We start from the raw sequence: 14,986 nt of genomic DNA on the forward strand, positions 1-14,986 counted from the left end.
TGGAAGGAGGGGATTAAAATCCATAGAAAAAGTGGCCGGGGCAACATGTCATAATCCGAGCGTCCAATTTCCAATAACGGTAGCTGCCAGCCAGCAACGGCATCCTGGGTTTGTTGGCAATGGAAGCAAGGTTGATTGATTCGCAGGTAATTCCAGCAGGTAGAGCCCAACATAGATATAATTATATCCACCGGCGATTTTCTCCTTTTTTTTGTGGAAACCAAAAACGGGGTAAAACGATTCCAGCGAGGAGGGCACTTCAGGTTGTATTAGAGGTGCTCCATTTCTTTCTTTTCTCATGCTTTTTTTTTGTTTTGGCAATTTCTTTTTCATCTGCACATTGACTGTAAAAGTAGTTGGGAAACAAAAACATCAATTTGTTTATGAGCAACATTATTTTTAAAGGGAATATACAACATTTGCAAACATCGAAAAATAAAACTACCAAGTTTTTGCGAAATACCTTAACAAAATAACAGGATGTTGGTAAATGACAGTCTAAAGCATCCTGTAAAATTATGGCACCTGGTATACTGTCATTTTCAAGAAAAGTGGTATTTTTGTATCAATTTCCAACGCTGATCGGCCGATCAGCGTTGGAAACAACTGGCTTTTTTTCAAATACTGGCCCCAATTGACCATTGCACTTGTTTGCAATCGATTACAAACCTATGAACGGGTACGAGCCAGCTAGACTGGTTCCCTGACCTTACAATTCCCCAATGTATGTAAAATGCTCTGTTTCTTCTTATATGGAGTCAGGGAACCAGACTACAGGAAAATGATCGTTTTTCTTGGTTTTTATAGCATTTTCGAACCCAAAATCTCCAAAAAGTCAGTGTACATGTAACTATATTTGCTTTATATTTCCAACCCCCCAATTCCATCCATTTCTGAAAATTACAGTAGAAGCAAATGATGTATATTCCCTTTAATCACAATCAATTCTTGATGCAGACGTAAACTGTCAATGAGCCAGGCTTTCTGAAATAAGGCTACAATGGAATGGCGGAGCCTAAGACAATGAATCAACTATTGTGAGGCTGGACACAGCGTCAGAGTAGTAAGTGGCCTACATCTCTGAATACAGTTATGAGTAATTGTCGGCCAAAGGTGAGGTCAAACTGACTGGTTACCCAGTGACCAAAATATGCTTCCTTGTTCCTCTTGTGCCCCGTTATCTTAGCGACACCGCAAGATAAGGCTTAAATTACTCTTGCTTTTCCAGCGACTTGAGTAGATTTCTGATTAAAAATTAACCCCTCTGGCTCCAGTGACCATTAATTTTGATTTTTGTGAGGCACCATTAAATCTAATCAACGATAAAACGACACTTAAAAGCAGCAGGTATTTAACAAGGAAAATTTCGTGCCGCAGCAGGGTCCCGCAGTCTCGTGCTAGCCTTTCACGTTATCTTGTCAAAGCCCAGCTAACAAAAGTGAGGCTCGTGCGACGATAAATGAGTACGCTTCATAATGACACAGGCATTCTGCTTTTCAATTTATCCAAATTTAAATGGTCATGTACGATGAGTCTACCGTACATGTAGTTTGCAGGCAGTTCTTAATCATCTTGGAAAGTGGGCCGAATCAATGGTAAATGCACGAGCCTTGAGAATTTACCAAGCTGAAATTTCTAGAATTAATTAGAAAAACCTTCTGTTTCCAAAAAGAACTCAACAAAGACTGATGACATTTATTCCATTTTACTCTCTATACCAGTACCTAAACTAAATTGAAAAATAATCATCTATCAAACATATCTGATGACAAAAACATTGCAAAGGCCTATATAATTAAAAGAACAATACCTGGCATCTGAAGTCACCATATTCATGAATGTCTTTGCATTCTCAGTGGTCTAGGGGAAAAAAATCAAATTGTTCCTATCTTGAAAAGAAAAATCCAAGTTTAAAAACGTAGTCTCAATTTCACCCATAAATCCTACTGATTTAGGACAGTTTTTCAATTTATCTAGACCAGACAGTATTTTACAGTTTGTCTTAGTTGCATTCTGACCAATATCATCATTGTCTCAAACCACGCTTGCGATCGTTCGTCATTTTGTTTCGCCAAATTATCAGACCATTAAACTAAACAGAACGGAACATCTCCAGTATTGAGAGATCGGTTTAATATCATTCAATCCTGATCGTATTTCTGCATGGCCTGAGGCAAATGAAGTGCGACAATTCTGAAGGTTATGAAGTATTTGTATATGGAATAAAATCAAAGTGGTTTTTACATTTTTTTGAGCCAGGTTTCACAAACAAGACGGTTGATTTAGGGATCTGCCTGGACACAATCGACAGTCAGCTGATTGGGCAAAACACCGACAGTGAAACAAGTAAGGATTTAAATACATTAATCACCATGGCAACTAATAGCAAAATGATACTTGTTTATGCTATCTTCACCTCTAAATGGTTACCAGGACTTTACGAGAAGAGCCAAAAATATACACAGATTGCCATTTTATGTATTGCAGGTCAAGACATTTTGGAATGAATCGCGTAACAGGGAAAAAACTAGTTGTCATAGGGCTCTCTCACAGCCCCGGCCTACATCCGGGTAGTGGAAAGTTCGCCTCACCATTATAGGAAACATTCGTATAGCATCGTGCGCAGTAAGTACAAGTAACGGTAGTAGGCAAGCTTTTAAATTTGTGATGGATGGCAAAAACTGTGAGAAAAACAATGCGGGGCCAACACCCAGTGCTGGATCGGCAGGATATGATAACCGTGCACGGCACAGGTAGTGAACACTATGCAATTTCATAAAAGAACTCACAGTTATTTTACACGACAATAAGCCATATTGTCTAGTTCACATGGAAAGACGTGGTTGCTAACCAAACGCTTGCCTTCTGCAATGGTGGCAGACCACAAGGAAACCAGATGGTCACGTAACGTACGTGGTACTTTGATGTCGTACGTTTGGAACCTTTAGTGTACAGTGTTGTACAATGTAGTTGAGTTCATCACGTAAAGTCCATCAAAAGTTACCAAGTCTCCAGCCAAGTCACAAGCCATTCGAGTGAATTGTGACAAAAGCATTCCTTTGTCATTGTTGTGCTTTACTTGTGACCAGGGTTTAATTTCTTGGCAGAAAAGTAAGCAGAAAATTCTGTGCTTACAGTAAATGTATTTCACGGGTAAGCGAGGAATTTTGACTTCAGCGCATGTGTACATTGTACATCCTGTAACTAAGGATTCTGTGTTTACAGGATTAGCACAGAATTTTTCTGCTAGTGCTGTTAGCACAAAATGGTCATCGTAAGTGCGGAAATCTGCGGTTAGCAGAGCCATGAAATTCGGCCCACACTAGTAAAGGACTCGTGATGGATTCCACTACAATATTGATCGAGTAGGGTCTGTTTCAAGATTTGTGAAAAACACAAACGTTGCACAACATTCTTGAGAATATTCAATCATTCAGGAATATTGCGCACCATTTGCATGCTTCTTTCGACAGAACACACCCCACTTGTCAAATTTTCTTAAGATAAAGATATCCTTGAATTGTGACGCTTCTAATGAAAATGACTACAAATTTGGACTTACCTTCATAGCGAGTCGTATGAGACTAGGATGCATGATCATGAGTCGTAAAGCTTGCTTCTTGAGTTCAACAAGACGACTGTTGCATCGCTCACACCACACCCCAACCTGGCCCCGCCCAGAGTGACCCATTACCACAACATCGTGTAGGGATGAGGCCGCGCCCTGTTGGGCCGCGCCCTCCTGGGCCACGCCCTGCTGTGCCATCCTCTGCATTATAACGTCCCTGTCACGTGATTCTGCTGGCTGTCCGTTGTTTGCTGCGCTATATCCTGCTACGCTCGCTGAAGGCTTGTACATTTCTTCTAGCTGTGTGACAAACAGAAATAAATCAGAACGGTTACAAAGGACAAATTGACTAATTTGTCACAAAAATCTGCATTTCTACAGACATCTTGGTGTACTGAGTGCAGGTGACTCCTAAATTCAATAGTCTTGTTTCTGAAATTTAATATTTTACGTACACGTACACAACATCCACTGACTTCTTACATATTGTTCTGAGTACAGGAACATGCATACATCCCTAGCTCCTGAGTTATGCTGTACTTTGACGAGGGGCAAATTCCATCGTTTTCAGAGTCAGAGAGAACTGCTGTGTACAAGTACTACATGTATGGAACAGGCACTTCACTCAGGCGGCACGGGCTCTACACGAACAAGTGTTACGGACTTATGTAGCTTTCAGAATTAAGTATCTGCTTGATGAGCCAAGGAACAGTGTGTATTCCTCATGCTTATCGTACATTCGTACTTGCACAAGACTATAACGGCCTTATACGTGTACATTGTAAGTTGGCTTGAAAAAAGACAAATTTCTACAAACACAGGCCAATCTGTAATCTGAAGTTCATTTTAAATTCTGAGGAAAAGTTTGCCCTTAATTTCTGATCAACACAGAAATAAGGTCATGAAAATACATGTAGTTCACAATTCCTTCCAATGGTTTCTGGATTTAAATGGTTTCCATATGATTTACAAAATTTGCATAGGCTATAATTTCTGAAAAGAGTGCATTTCTCATATATATGCATCAGGTACTATACCATATTACCATACCTCTACAGAACAGGTGAAAGCCTCAATAAGTGCATGTACCATGGGCGCTAGGGGCAACACAAACAGCCCCAGTGAACAAAAACTCCACAGAGAGGAAATTGAGGTCTGGGGCCTGCATGGGAAACCTTTCATACCCAGCCCCCTTGTTTAATGACTTGTGACAAACATCCATTGTGTCAACAGTTCAAGCTAGTTCATCATGTCAGGAGACACACACAACACATTCCGGGCATGAGTTAAGCAACTAGTTAATCCTGATCCCACTATTCAGCGAGTTTCAAGCGTAATGCACACCTAGGTGAGCCTAACACCTCCCGATTCCTTCTAACTGTTCCTGGCTCCAACTCTAACAATATCAGACAGGGGGATGGTACGATTTCCTTTCGGACAACTGCTGGTGTTTTCACACTTGTAGGAACTCGACATTTGAGGATTTTCCAAGGATTTTCTGGATACCTGTACATGTACCCGTACGTGTTGAAACTCGCAGATCATACTGCACAATAACAGGAACGAAAAGCGGGCGCATGCGCTTGAGGGTGCCATGGGCACTTTTCCTGCTTCTTAAAAAAGGTCTCACACTGCAGGCGTGTGACAGTCTGCCACAGCAACATCAGCCTAGATTATTGGGACCCTTACTAATTGCACTGTACCGGTACTTTCAATCCAGTTACTAGGGGTGTACATTTACATGGCTCTATGGTATATAATAGAGCTCCATAGCCCCTCTCGTTCTGGAGATGTGACGTGTTTGCATATTAATTACTTCCTTGGAGTTCAAATTACACAACTGAGAAAACAGGCTTTGAAATAGCTAGCTTTGTTGTAGAACAACAGAACGATGCACACAAAATGGTTGTTTATTTCCACTTTGTTCATCAAAATTAACATTTCTGTGAATAAAACCTGAAACTGCAGGTATTAAAGATGTCATTCATGAAAAAAATATAAAATCACATTTTGACGAAATTGTTACCCTCTCAATGTTTAGCGGGCCAGTAAACAATAATGCTCAGCGCAACTTAATACCCTTTTTTGTGGAGCCGGTCATGTTAATCCATAATCTGGAACCTGATGAAAGTTCACAAAGTTGGGGCCTATACATTTTCCAATTTATAGAGTATCCGATTAGAAACTCAAGTCCAATTGAACAGAATTTTCAGCCTATCAGGTATCAACATCCATCCATGTCATCCCATGCCAACACCTGTTTTAAGTATAATAAAAACCCAGTGATTTATGGAAGGTGAAATATCCAAACCATGATGAAATCTTTACAAAGAAGGACATCTCACCAGCGTTGGACCTGTTAGCTCACAATGCACGCCACAACCAATGAGGCTAGACTATTTTGACAAACACGGGCACAAACAGGTCCAAATGCCTGCCCACTTCCTGTTGTGCGGCCAGTAACACTGGGTAATTTTCTGGACATTACAGGGGAAGCCATTCAAGGCGCCGTTTGGTACTGGCATCTTTCAAGCCCACTCTTTTTTATCTTCTTAATTTGATGAGTTTGGCCTTCTCAGCAGACCCCCCTGGCGAGCTTTTCACCCTAAAAAATGTCTCCTACTGTTCTTGAATCTTGGTGTGGTTATTTTGAAATATTCAGGGGCATGATGCACATATGCAGTACTTGTCTCTTTTTGTGTCTTCTGCAAAAGTGTTAACGGGAAGAATACTTTTAGCAGACTTTCTAAAGGGTTGTTCAATTTGAGCCGCAATTTTTTTGAGCCAGTATAGTTCCCCCAAAATAGTGTGACTTGTGTTTCAACCTATTTTAGGCTTGCATTTTGAGGCTTGAAAATATCTGGTGAGACATTTAAAAAAAAAAAAAAAAGAGAGATGGTTAAAAAAAATGGGGATAAGATTTTGCACAACTAATACTTGTTTGAATGATGCTGACACCAACTTTGATAAACTTCTGTACAAGTTTTTATCTTGAGAGCTAGTCGAAGTCTGTTTTCCTTCCTCCGTGGTCCAAACTACTACAGAAAAAAAAATGCATGAAATGAACATAAAGTAGTGAGTGTGGTCTACCATGATTTTACAATGTAAACTTTAAGAATCTCTTACAATTACATGTAAGTGTGACAAACTGGATTTTCTCACAGTAGCCTATGTGAACAAAAAAAAACAATTTAAGCTAATCTCCAGGTATCAGACACAAAGGAGTGGATTCACAGACAGGCTGAACAATCTCAAACGAGTTTTTACACATTATGGATACCTCTTCACGTAATTTGTATTCATGAGTCACATGGCAGTTTTCCAATAGGCAACTTTTGTATTTGAATTTACAAATTCATAATGTCAAGAAAACCATCATTACTTCTGTACTGGATCAAGTGATCCCATAAGAGTATTGGTACAACTACATTATAAAAATATATAAATGAAATCAACATAATTACAATGCATCCATTGGCATGATTGGGTAAAACTAAAAGACTACCAGTGTTGCGCTTTATCAACTGAATCAGGAATTTCCATTTTATATCTTGTGACTGTGAACATTTTTATCATGAATTACAACTCGTCCTATTGAAATTATACTTGTTTGCATCTCCTGCCCCCCCCCCAAAAAAAAAAACACGTTCACATGTCGAAAAAATAATTTATGCAATCAATTTTGGTAGCCTAATTAATACTTAGCAAAAACATTAGGAAGAATTGAGTGAAGGCCATAAATGTCAATCAATTCAAGAACGCCTTTTGACAGTTACTTGAATGAATATGGATATGGGGTCTTAAAAGGCTCAAGCCCATCAAATCTTAAACTTGTAATGTGTAAGACTGGGTGCTGGACTTAGTTGCACCAAACTCTTTTGGTCAAATTGCAAACTTAGTAATTTGATGCCGAATCAAAAATACCTTGCCATTTTCATCATGCCAAAATGAAATTCCTGAACACCAACTGCGTCAGTTAGTTACCTTGTCCTTGAAACTATTGACTTCCTCGGTGGTCGGCGCAAGATTACCCGCCCTGCTGGCTCCGGAAGCCATGACAACGGCACTCGCTGAAGTAAAGGGGGAAAATAACCCAAACTCCGGACTTCAACTCATCCGAAACGACTCCAGAAAAATCATCCAGTCAATTTGCATTCGTAAAAATTCCAGAAGTGTCCTGACGTACGTGGCTCCTTTGAAAATATTGAGTTTTTCGTGAAACCATCTGCGAGATGAAACGTTGATAAGAAAGTTTTGGCAGCATTTAAACTCCGGTGCCAATGGTGTGAGGAAGTTGATACCAGCGGAACAGACTAGAGACACGCAGCGTCTGACGGCTCGACTGATGAACTGATGCACGCTGCACTGCTGGACGATATGTCCAATCATCAACAATTCATTTCAGCCGCACACTGCACACACACCGTGAGCCAGCCCCCTCCCAGGGATAAGCCCGATTGCAGGCCGAGATTTTCTGCCGATCAATGATTACAACAACCTGATTTCTCTCGCTGGTTGGAGCAACGAGTGCGTCGCCGCCAGCCAAAGTCAACAAGGATCAGTGACAAGCACGAGGCAACCTCAATCACGATAGAGGGCGCCATTCAGTAATGAACGAAGGGAAGTAAAGTTTCCATTCGCCGTCTTCTTCAGGTAGCAGACCAGTAAATAAACTTCCATAGACCCCAATGCTAAATGCTCCCACTTCAAAAATTCGGGGAAAATACTCACAACTCTCCAAGGTATTCGAGACACACATCAAATTAAAGCTTATTTCATCATCTTTCATTTTCTTTTCAATTTTCGGGGGGTCAACTGATGACTTTTAGGAGAAATTTCCATCTGAAGATGATCACCCCTGAAAATAGTCCTGAAGCCCATCGCCATTTTGAAAAACGATGCCTACACTCCATTGCAAAATAGAGCGCTTTTAGGGTCCAAATTACATCAAAATTACACAGAACTGCAAGCTCCCAGTCCTGTGCACGGCTTCCACCCATATTTTTTACAAACCCTCAAGTTCATGGCCCACAGCATGCTCAAATACCGAAGATTTTGAGGGCATGCAAATCGTGATTTGGCCGGCGTAGGCAATTTCGGACCGATTTACTGGTCTGCACCCTTCAGGGCGATCCCTCTAACTTAGAGTAGGAAGTTAGAACAGAACATAAAAACACGATATTTTGTACTGTTTCAACACGTTCGTTCCCTTCTGAAACTTGAAGAGTAACGGTAATACTGAATTACAGAAAGTAAGAAGCTCATATCTTCAATTAATTAATTCATGCACCTGCTCTGCCTGCCGATTGCATGCACTTAATGATTGAAGTAGCGCCCTCAATTAATTTCAGCAGGAACATTTTGCATGCGTGAAAACATTTTCATGACGATTCAAAAAGTAGCAACCGGCTTCGCTAAACTCGATATTTTCACCAAAACTCTTTTCATGAAAAAAAATTAGGAACGGTATTAATAACTGTTTTTGAGAATCGGTGGGTTGACGATTTGAAGAAAAAGAAAACTCACCACAACTAAAAAGTTTCTCGTCAGAGCGCCCTCTATGATAAAACACTTGCAAGCATAAATCAAGGTACGATGATAATGCCTACCGAGAACCCAACAAAAATACTCTGAAAGGTTCTCTTTTTGAGGTGACATAACTAGATAAACAGACAATTTGCAATATACCACACTCACTTTGAAATAAAAGATGTGGAGTTCAATTAAAGACGAACTGTCCGCGTGATCTTCAATAAATTTGATTCCTTTTCTCTTCATGAACTTTCAATTGTATTATTAACTTCATAAACTAGAAAAAAACTATTAACATTTTTCAATATTATTTTGGGAGCCGACAACCCTCTGAAAAAAAAAGCAATGTGCAATAAACACCAACGAACGGATCTGCTTAGTGCAAGTAGACTGGCATGGCTCCCTCTCGATACTTTATCCATGCTGATAGCGTTGTGGGAACTGTAGTCTACCCAGCAAGAAAGGATTTTGGGCTTATTTGAGCCTCAACAAATTCGAGATTTGTAAAATTATTATTCCAAATGTAAGCGTGGGCCGCATTTCGTTCGATGTTTCATTCCATATCTTTTGTATTGCTGAAAAAGGGGCAATTAAAAATGAACTTTATTTATGGTAAAAATCGAAAAATAGCTCCGACAGTCATATTTATCGCGTGGTATGGCTCAGTGATAGGTGATTATATTCGGTACTATCAGTATCAAGGGAAAACACAACGCTGTTAGACATGACATAGAAAGGGTGGTAGTTTGTGATGCCAGTGACAAATTGAAACTGCAGATCTTGCTAGCCGGCTATGCATAAAACCCCGAAAATGACACATTGAAAACCAGTGCTAAACGCGCGCATCATTATTAACTGCTAGTTCCCACACACTTTGTGAAACTGAAAATCAGGCAGTCAGTAATTGTCACTTTTACCACACATCAATGTACATGAAGAGCTCAGTCTATTGTAGTTGGGCCCATGCAACGTATTTTTTTTAAAATACTATTTTAGAAATACACCCGTATGTCCCATTTAACCTTATTTTCAATTTTTGTTTTGTCATTTGAAGGTATTTTGGTGCCTTTTTGGTTTTTATGCTAATACGAATTTCCATATTCATAAGCAAAACTATGATGTCATTCCGGGCAGAAACCTCAATGTTACAGCTATTTCTGGGGGTTCGTAGTACATGGCAGTAATGCCAATGAGCAACCCTTTCTCACAAATGTTTTCAATGAGCAAATTTGGGGTTCAGATTTAAACAGCGTCTTCATGGAATGACATCACAGCAACAGCGCCCGCAGTTGTGAGGAAAAGCATAGGATTTGTACTGTTTCAAAAAGTGCACTGTTTAATATAACTAGCCCCAAAAAAGGGGATTTAAAATAGTTTCACACATTTAAGAAGAGAAAGTTGCACAAAATGTACCCCTAAGAAAATATCACTGCATGACCCCTTTATGAGGAATGATGCATGTCATATAATTTTTGCTAATCCCAGTCGACCAGCCTAGCGTCGTCATCTTTGTACCACCTATCTGACTGACCGACCGACCGACCGACACGCACACTTATGACTATATAATTCTCAGCATGAACTGTTCAAAATATCGTAAGGGTTTACCCCGTACCGCCAATGAATGAGCTCAATTCTGCCCATGAGATCAAAAACATGAAGATCTCCAGTGAAGAACCATTCTGAATCTATTGAAACGAACTTCGTGCACTCTTTTACTACAGGGTGAGAAAAAAAGCGGAACCCAAACCCCTAAAATTGTATTGCATATATGAAAAAAAAATCTGCAACACCAAAAATATTAATGACTGGAAAGTCAATTGAGATGAAAAAAATTACTGAAATTGCTCAATCCGTTCAAAAAATATCACCATTTATACGCAATGACCCTAAAACCTGTCTCGTCCAAATTGTGTGTTTTGACTGTTTGGAACAACAAAGAAAATGACACACAATACTTGTTCAACAACTGTAAACAACTGTAGTACACAATATCGTTATTAACAACCCTGGTTAGGCAAACAATATATATGATTTATAAAATCCACTTCTTCTTTTTAAAGACGGGCTTTCAGAAGGACTTTGTCGAATATTTTTAACTTTTAAACAAAAAAATGTGACGACGATTCTTGAAATCGCGTTTCTGGACGAGACAGGTTTTAGGGTCATTGTGTTTAAATGGTGATATTCTTTGAACGGATTGAGCAATTTAAGTCATTTTTCTCATCTAAACGTAGCTTATGAAATTGGCTTTCCGGTCATTATTACGTTTGATTCTACATTTTTTTTTAACTATGAAATATAATTGTTGGGGTTTGGGTTCCTTTTTTTTTTACTCACCCTGTATACCTTCCTTGTCTTGTGCTGTTGAAAATGTAAGGTTGACGTAGGGTCATGATGGAGAAAGTTAATTTGTTCGATATTGGTATCGCAAAGTTATAAGCCTAAAAGACATTACGTTTTCTTTAAAAATCGTTTTGGTAAATTAACACCTTTTTAAGAACACTGTGAATAATTCAAATTCATGGTTCGGTTTAGGGCGTTATTTATGGGTGACCATCTCAGTGAAATTTGAAGAACAAATTGGCAAAAATACAAAATGTTCTCAAATATCACATTCATTTTAAGACAGACTTATTCTATTCCACCTATAAGGTTTTATAATTTTTAATGCCCGCTTTTCCCTGGTCCAGTCAATCAATAAATGTCTTCACTGGGTTTGTTGTCGAGTATTTTGCAAACCGTTATTTGCTAACGGCTTTAGATGTTCCACGCTCTATACAGTTCACGCGGTCACGAGACTCGTACTAAAAAAAAAATAGGTCTTCTTTCCTTGTTTTGCATTCCGTGCGTGCTAGATTCACCGTAGACCTACATGCCTAACTGTCAAGACAACTCATTATGTGATACATCAATTATTTCATCCAAAATTTGCTTGTCGTGTTTGACCTGTAACCATTCTTTTTCTTTCTCTCTCGATCATAAACACAGAATATTTCCTTGTCTGCGATAAGTGATAATCTGCGAGTACAGATGACCGTTAGGCGCCTGAGATATTGAAGTTTTTCCTTCATTCGACGCAGCCTCCCAGACAACGCAAATGCCCTGAAAACTCGTCGCCTCGTCCACGACCATCCGTCTTTACTGGCAAGCCAACATGAAGGGGTTAAGGAGATCCAGAATTGCTATGTAAACGCCGGCTAGCCCTCCGCTAACAGAAATGACACTTTCCTGGCGGCTGTGTCCACACACGGCATTTTCTTGTTGATGGAGTTGCGCTGCTTTCCAGTCGTTGAGTTTGATCTTTTCTGTATCTATGCTGACGAGGGGTGAGTTCCGTCTTCCATTCAAATTCTCAGTCTGCAACTGGGACGAGACGAACTCTAAGTCGACTATTTGGAAACCCAGCGAGCATCATGTTACAAATAACCGTTTAGGCTGGATTAATATTAACCACGACATTGAGTATTACACAACTCGGTAATTCTTGGAACTGACTTCTTATAAATGACGCCACTCGATATCACGCGTCAAACATACTAATAACTGCAACAATCCGCTTAATCGCATGTAACTTAATATTACACAATTTTAAAGATGCATGGGTAGGTTTTTTATTTCTATCTCTGACTCGTAATGTTTCGATACTGCAAATGGACCGGGAACGACTGCTGAGCTCAAAGTGAAAACGGATGAATTCTCCACGTTAAAAGCAAAATGTATATTTGGACTTTTAAAAAAATAGCCCTCTTGAGTTCGCGGACCGGGGTAACAACTGAAAATTGAGACCAAAATACCTACAAAACCTCTCGTTTGCAGAACTTCTGTAGAGTAACTTCCCGGCAACAGAATAATGAACTCCAGCTCACACTAAAAGCTAAAAGCAAATCATGTTACTAAAAAATTCGCGCACCACGTTGTGCATATGGATATTGACTCGCAACCAACCAGTCGTCACCCCCCCCCCCCCCCCCAGTTGCTCCCCAGAAATTTGTTAGTCTTATAAAGTGACAATGGTTAACGGGTTTAACAGAAATTGTAGTAGTTTCGTTCACATTAAGCCCGGCTAATGTTTCATGAAGTCAAATTCGCTTCGCATTCGCATGCAGTATGAACCGGGATTTATTCACGATAAAATGTTAAAATGTCACGATGTGAATCTGATTTTTCATTACAAAAAAAAAAAACCAATTGATATTTGAGAATACTAAATTCATTTATACAAAAAAATTCATCCATTTGTTGAGAACCTACGAATTTCTTGAGAACACTCTTTGTATGCTCTCATCTCCCATGGCTCTCCTTAAGTCTCTTTGTGAATAACAACGGAAACAAATCTTGCATCCTGTTTGTCTTGGCATGACAAGTTCACGATGTAAGTGCATGTCTTGACTTTGAACTCAAGACATGGTTGATTGTCCTCCAGTAGACTTCCTCCTTACACACGCATCACCGCGCCTTCCAATTCACACAAGCTCGACAGCTTCGCGCTTCTATACTACTCAGCTTTTCAGCAGATTTCTTAGTTCACTCGAACGTGAAGACAGATGGCCTTTTAACAAGGGATTCATCGATCTCCATGTTCAAGATCCAAGATGGCGTCAAAGTAATAATATTGTTTGAAGGGGTCAATGCTTGGCGTTCTGATGCGATGCAGACGTTATAGCTGTAAGTTGCAGCGTGTTAGCTAACGACTGAAGCATGTAAGCCCAGTCGATCGTAATAATGACCAGGCCACTATGCATTCCTTCACTCACAGATAGAAGTTTCAATTCAACATTGTCCTCCAGGTGAGTATATTATATTCTCTCCCCGAAGAAATTATTAAAAAGAACCACAATATGGCCAGCGGGAACCGGTGCTCTAATTAAGAGGCAACGAAGCGATGATATTCCAACTACGACATCAAAATTCATTCATTTTGTTTTTGACCGAAGCGTGCATTCGGGATGTCTCGCGAGAATCCCGCCCAAACAACGTGGTTTGTTCCCGAAGGCCCCCCTGGATCCATAGCGGCTTGCGTAAAGTGCATACTAAAGATGAATCAATAGCGCCCGGGAGAAATGAAAAATGATCTTGAAATCGGAAGGCACGCTTGTAGGCCGTGCCTTACCGGCCTGTATACGGCCCAGGAGGGAGTTGTCAGGGGTTTTAAGCCCCAAGTAACCGTGCATCGTGGCTTTGGTATTTTAACTCTAACTTCCTCTGATCGACATCTTGTGATCAAAATGACGTGGGTGGATGCTGGGGCACGTGCCTTTGTCGAGCTTAAGTCCCCGTCCAGTGATGAAGCCGGTTAGTGTTTAAATGGAAAAGATCGGTTCGACTTTGTAAGCCTTTCATCACACCGTCCTGACAAGAAGAACAGGGCAATACGAGCTAATGATGCGCAAACAGGAACTAAGCACGGGGTGGGAGCATCAATGACATGACAGAAAGCACCTACCGTCCATGATCACACAGAAAAATCGAGCTTACGTGTGAGGATGGTGAAATATCTTGTTTATTCCCTTCAATGGAACAGAACTCAATATCCATATTAGACATCTGACGTGCTGTATAGATTAATATGTACATGTATACATGTTTTTCGGGGCCTAAGACTTAGCTTTAAAGGGGTACTGTCATGCGGAGGTCGCTAATGTTTAGTGCTTACGCTGACAATGTTTCAAACGACACACTATGTTTGAAGCAGCGGTTTCGAAACAAGATGACTGGAATCAAGATTATATCAATTGAACGTCTCGATTTGGACAACCTAAAATATATGCTCCTATAAATTCCTTCGCGCGATAACCGACACGAAATTTGCCATTATGGGAATAATTATGTGCACCTTCATATTCCACATTTTAAAACTATTTTCATCTGCTTAATTGAAAATGC

The 14,986-nt window shown here is 40.0% G+C and overlaps 1 protein-coding gene across 1 annotated transcript; it reads right to left on the reverse strand.

The window, feature by feature from the left end:
- Positions 1 to 3,454: 3,454 nt before the first annotated feature.
- Positions 3,455 to 8,157, reverse strand: LOC119746347. Its single transcript, XM_038223240.1, has 2 exons — positions 7,553 to 8,157; positions 3,455 to 3,868 (listed from the first exon to the last, which is right to left on the reverse strand). The coding sequence occupies exons 1-2, from the start codon at positions 7,622 to 7,624 to the stop codon at positions 3,545 to 3,547; spliced, it is 396 nt and encodes a 131-aa protein (XP_038079168.1). The 5' UTR covers positions 7,625 to 8,157; the 3' UTR covers positions 3,455 to 3,544.
- Positions 8,158 to 14,986: the final 6,829 nt, after the last annotated feature.

Source organism: Patiria miniata, unplaced genomic scaffold (genome assembly GCF_015706575.1).
Source record: "Patiria miniata isolate m_02_andy unplaced genomic scaffold, ASM1570657v1 HiC_scaffold_7, whole genome shotgun sequence".
NCBI lineage: Eukaryota > Metazoa > Echinodermata > Asteroidea > Valvatida > Asterinidae > Patiria > Patiria miniata.

Coding starts and splice junctions, on each gene's coding strand:
- LOC119746347 (XM_038223240.1), bottom strand. CDS start 7,624: ATGGCTTCCGGAGCCAGCAGGGCGGGTAATCTTGCGCCGACCACCGAG. Junction 3,869..7,552: donor TCAATAGTTTCAAGGACAAG/GTAACTAACTGA, acceptor TTTGTCACACAG/CTAGAAGAAATGTACAAGCC.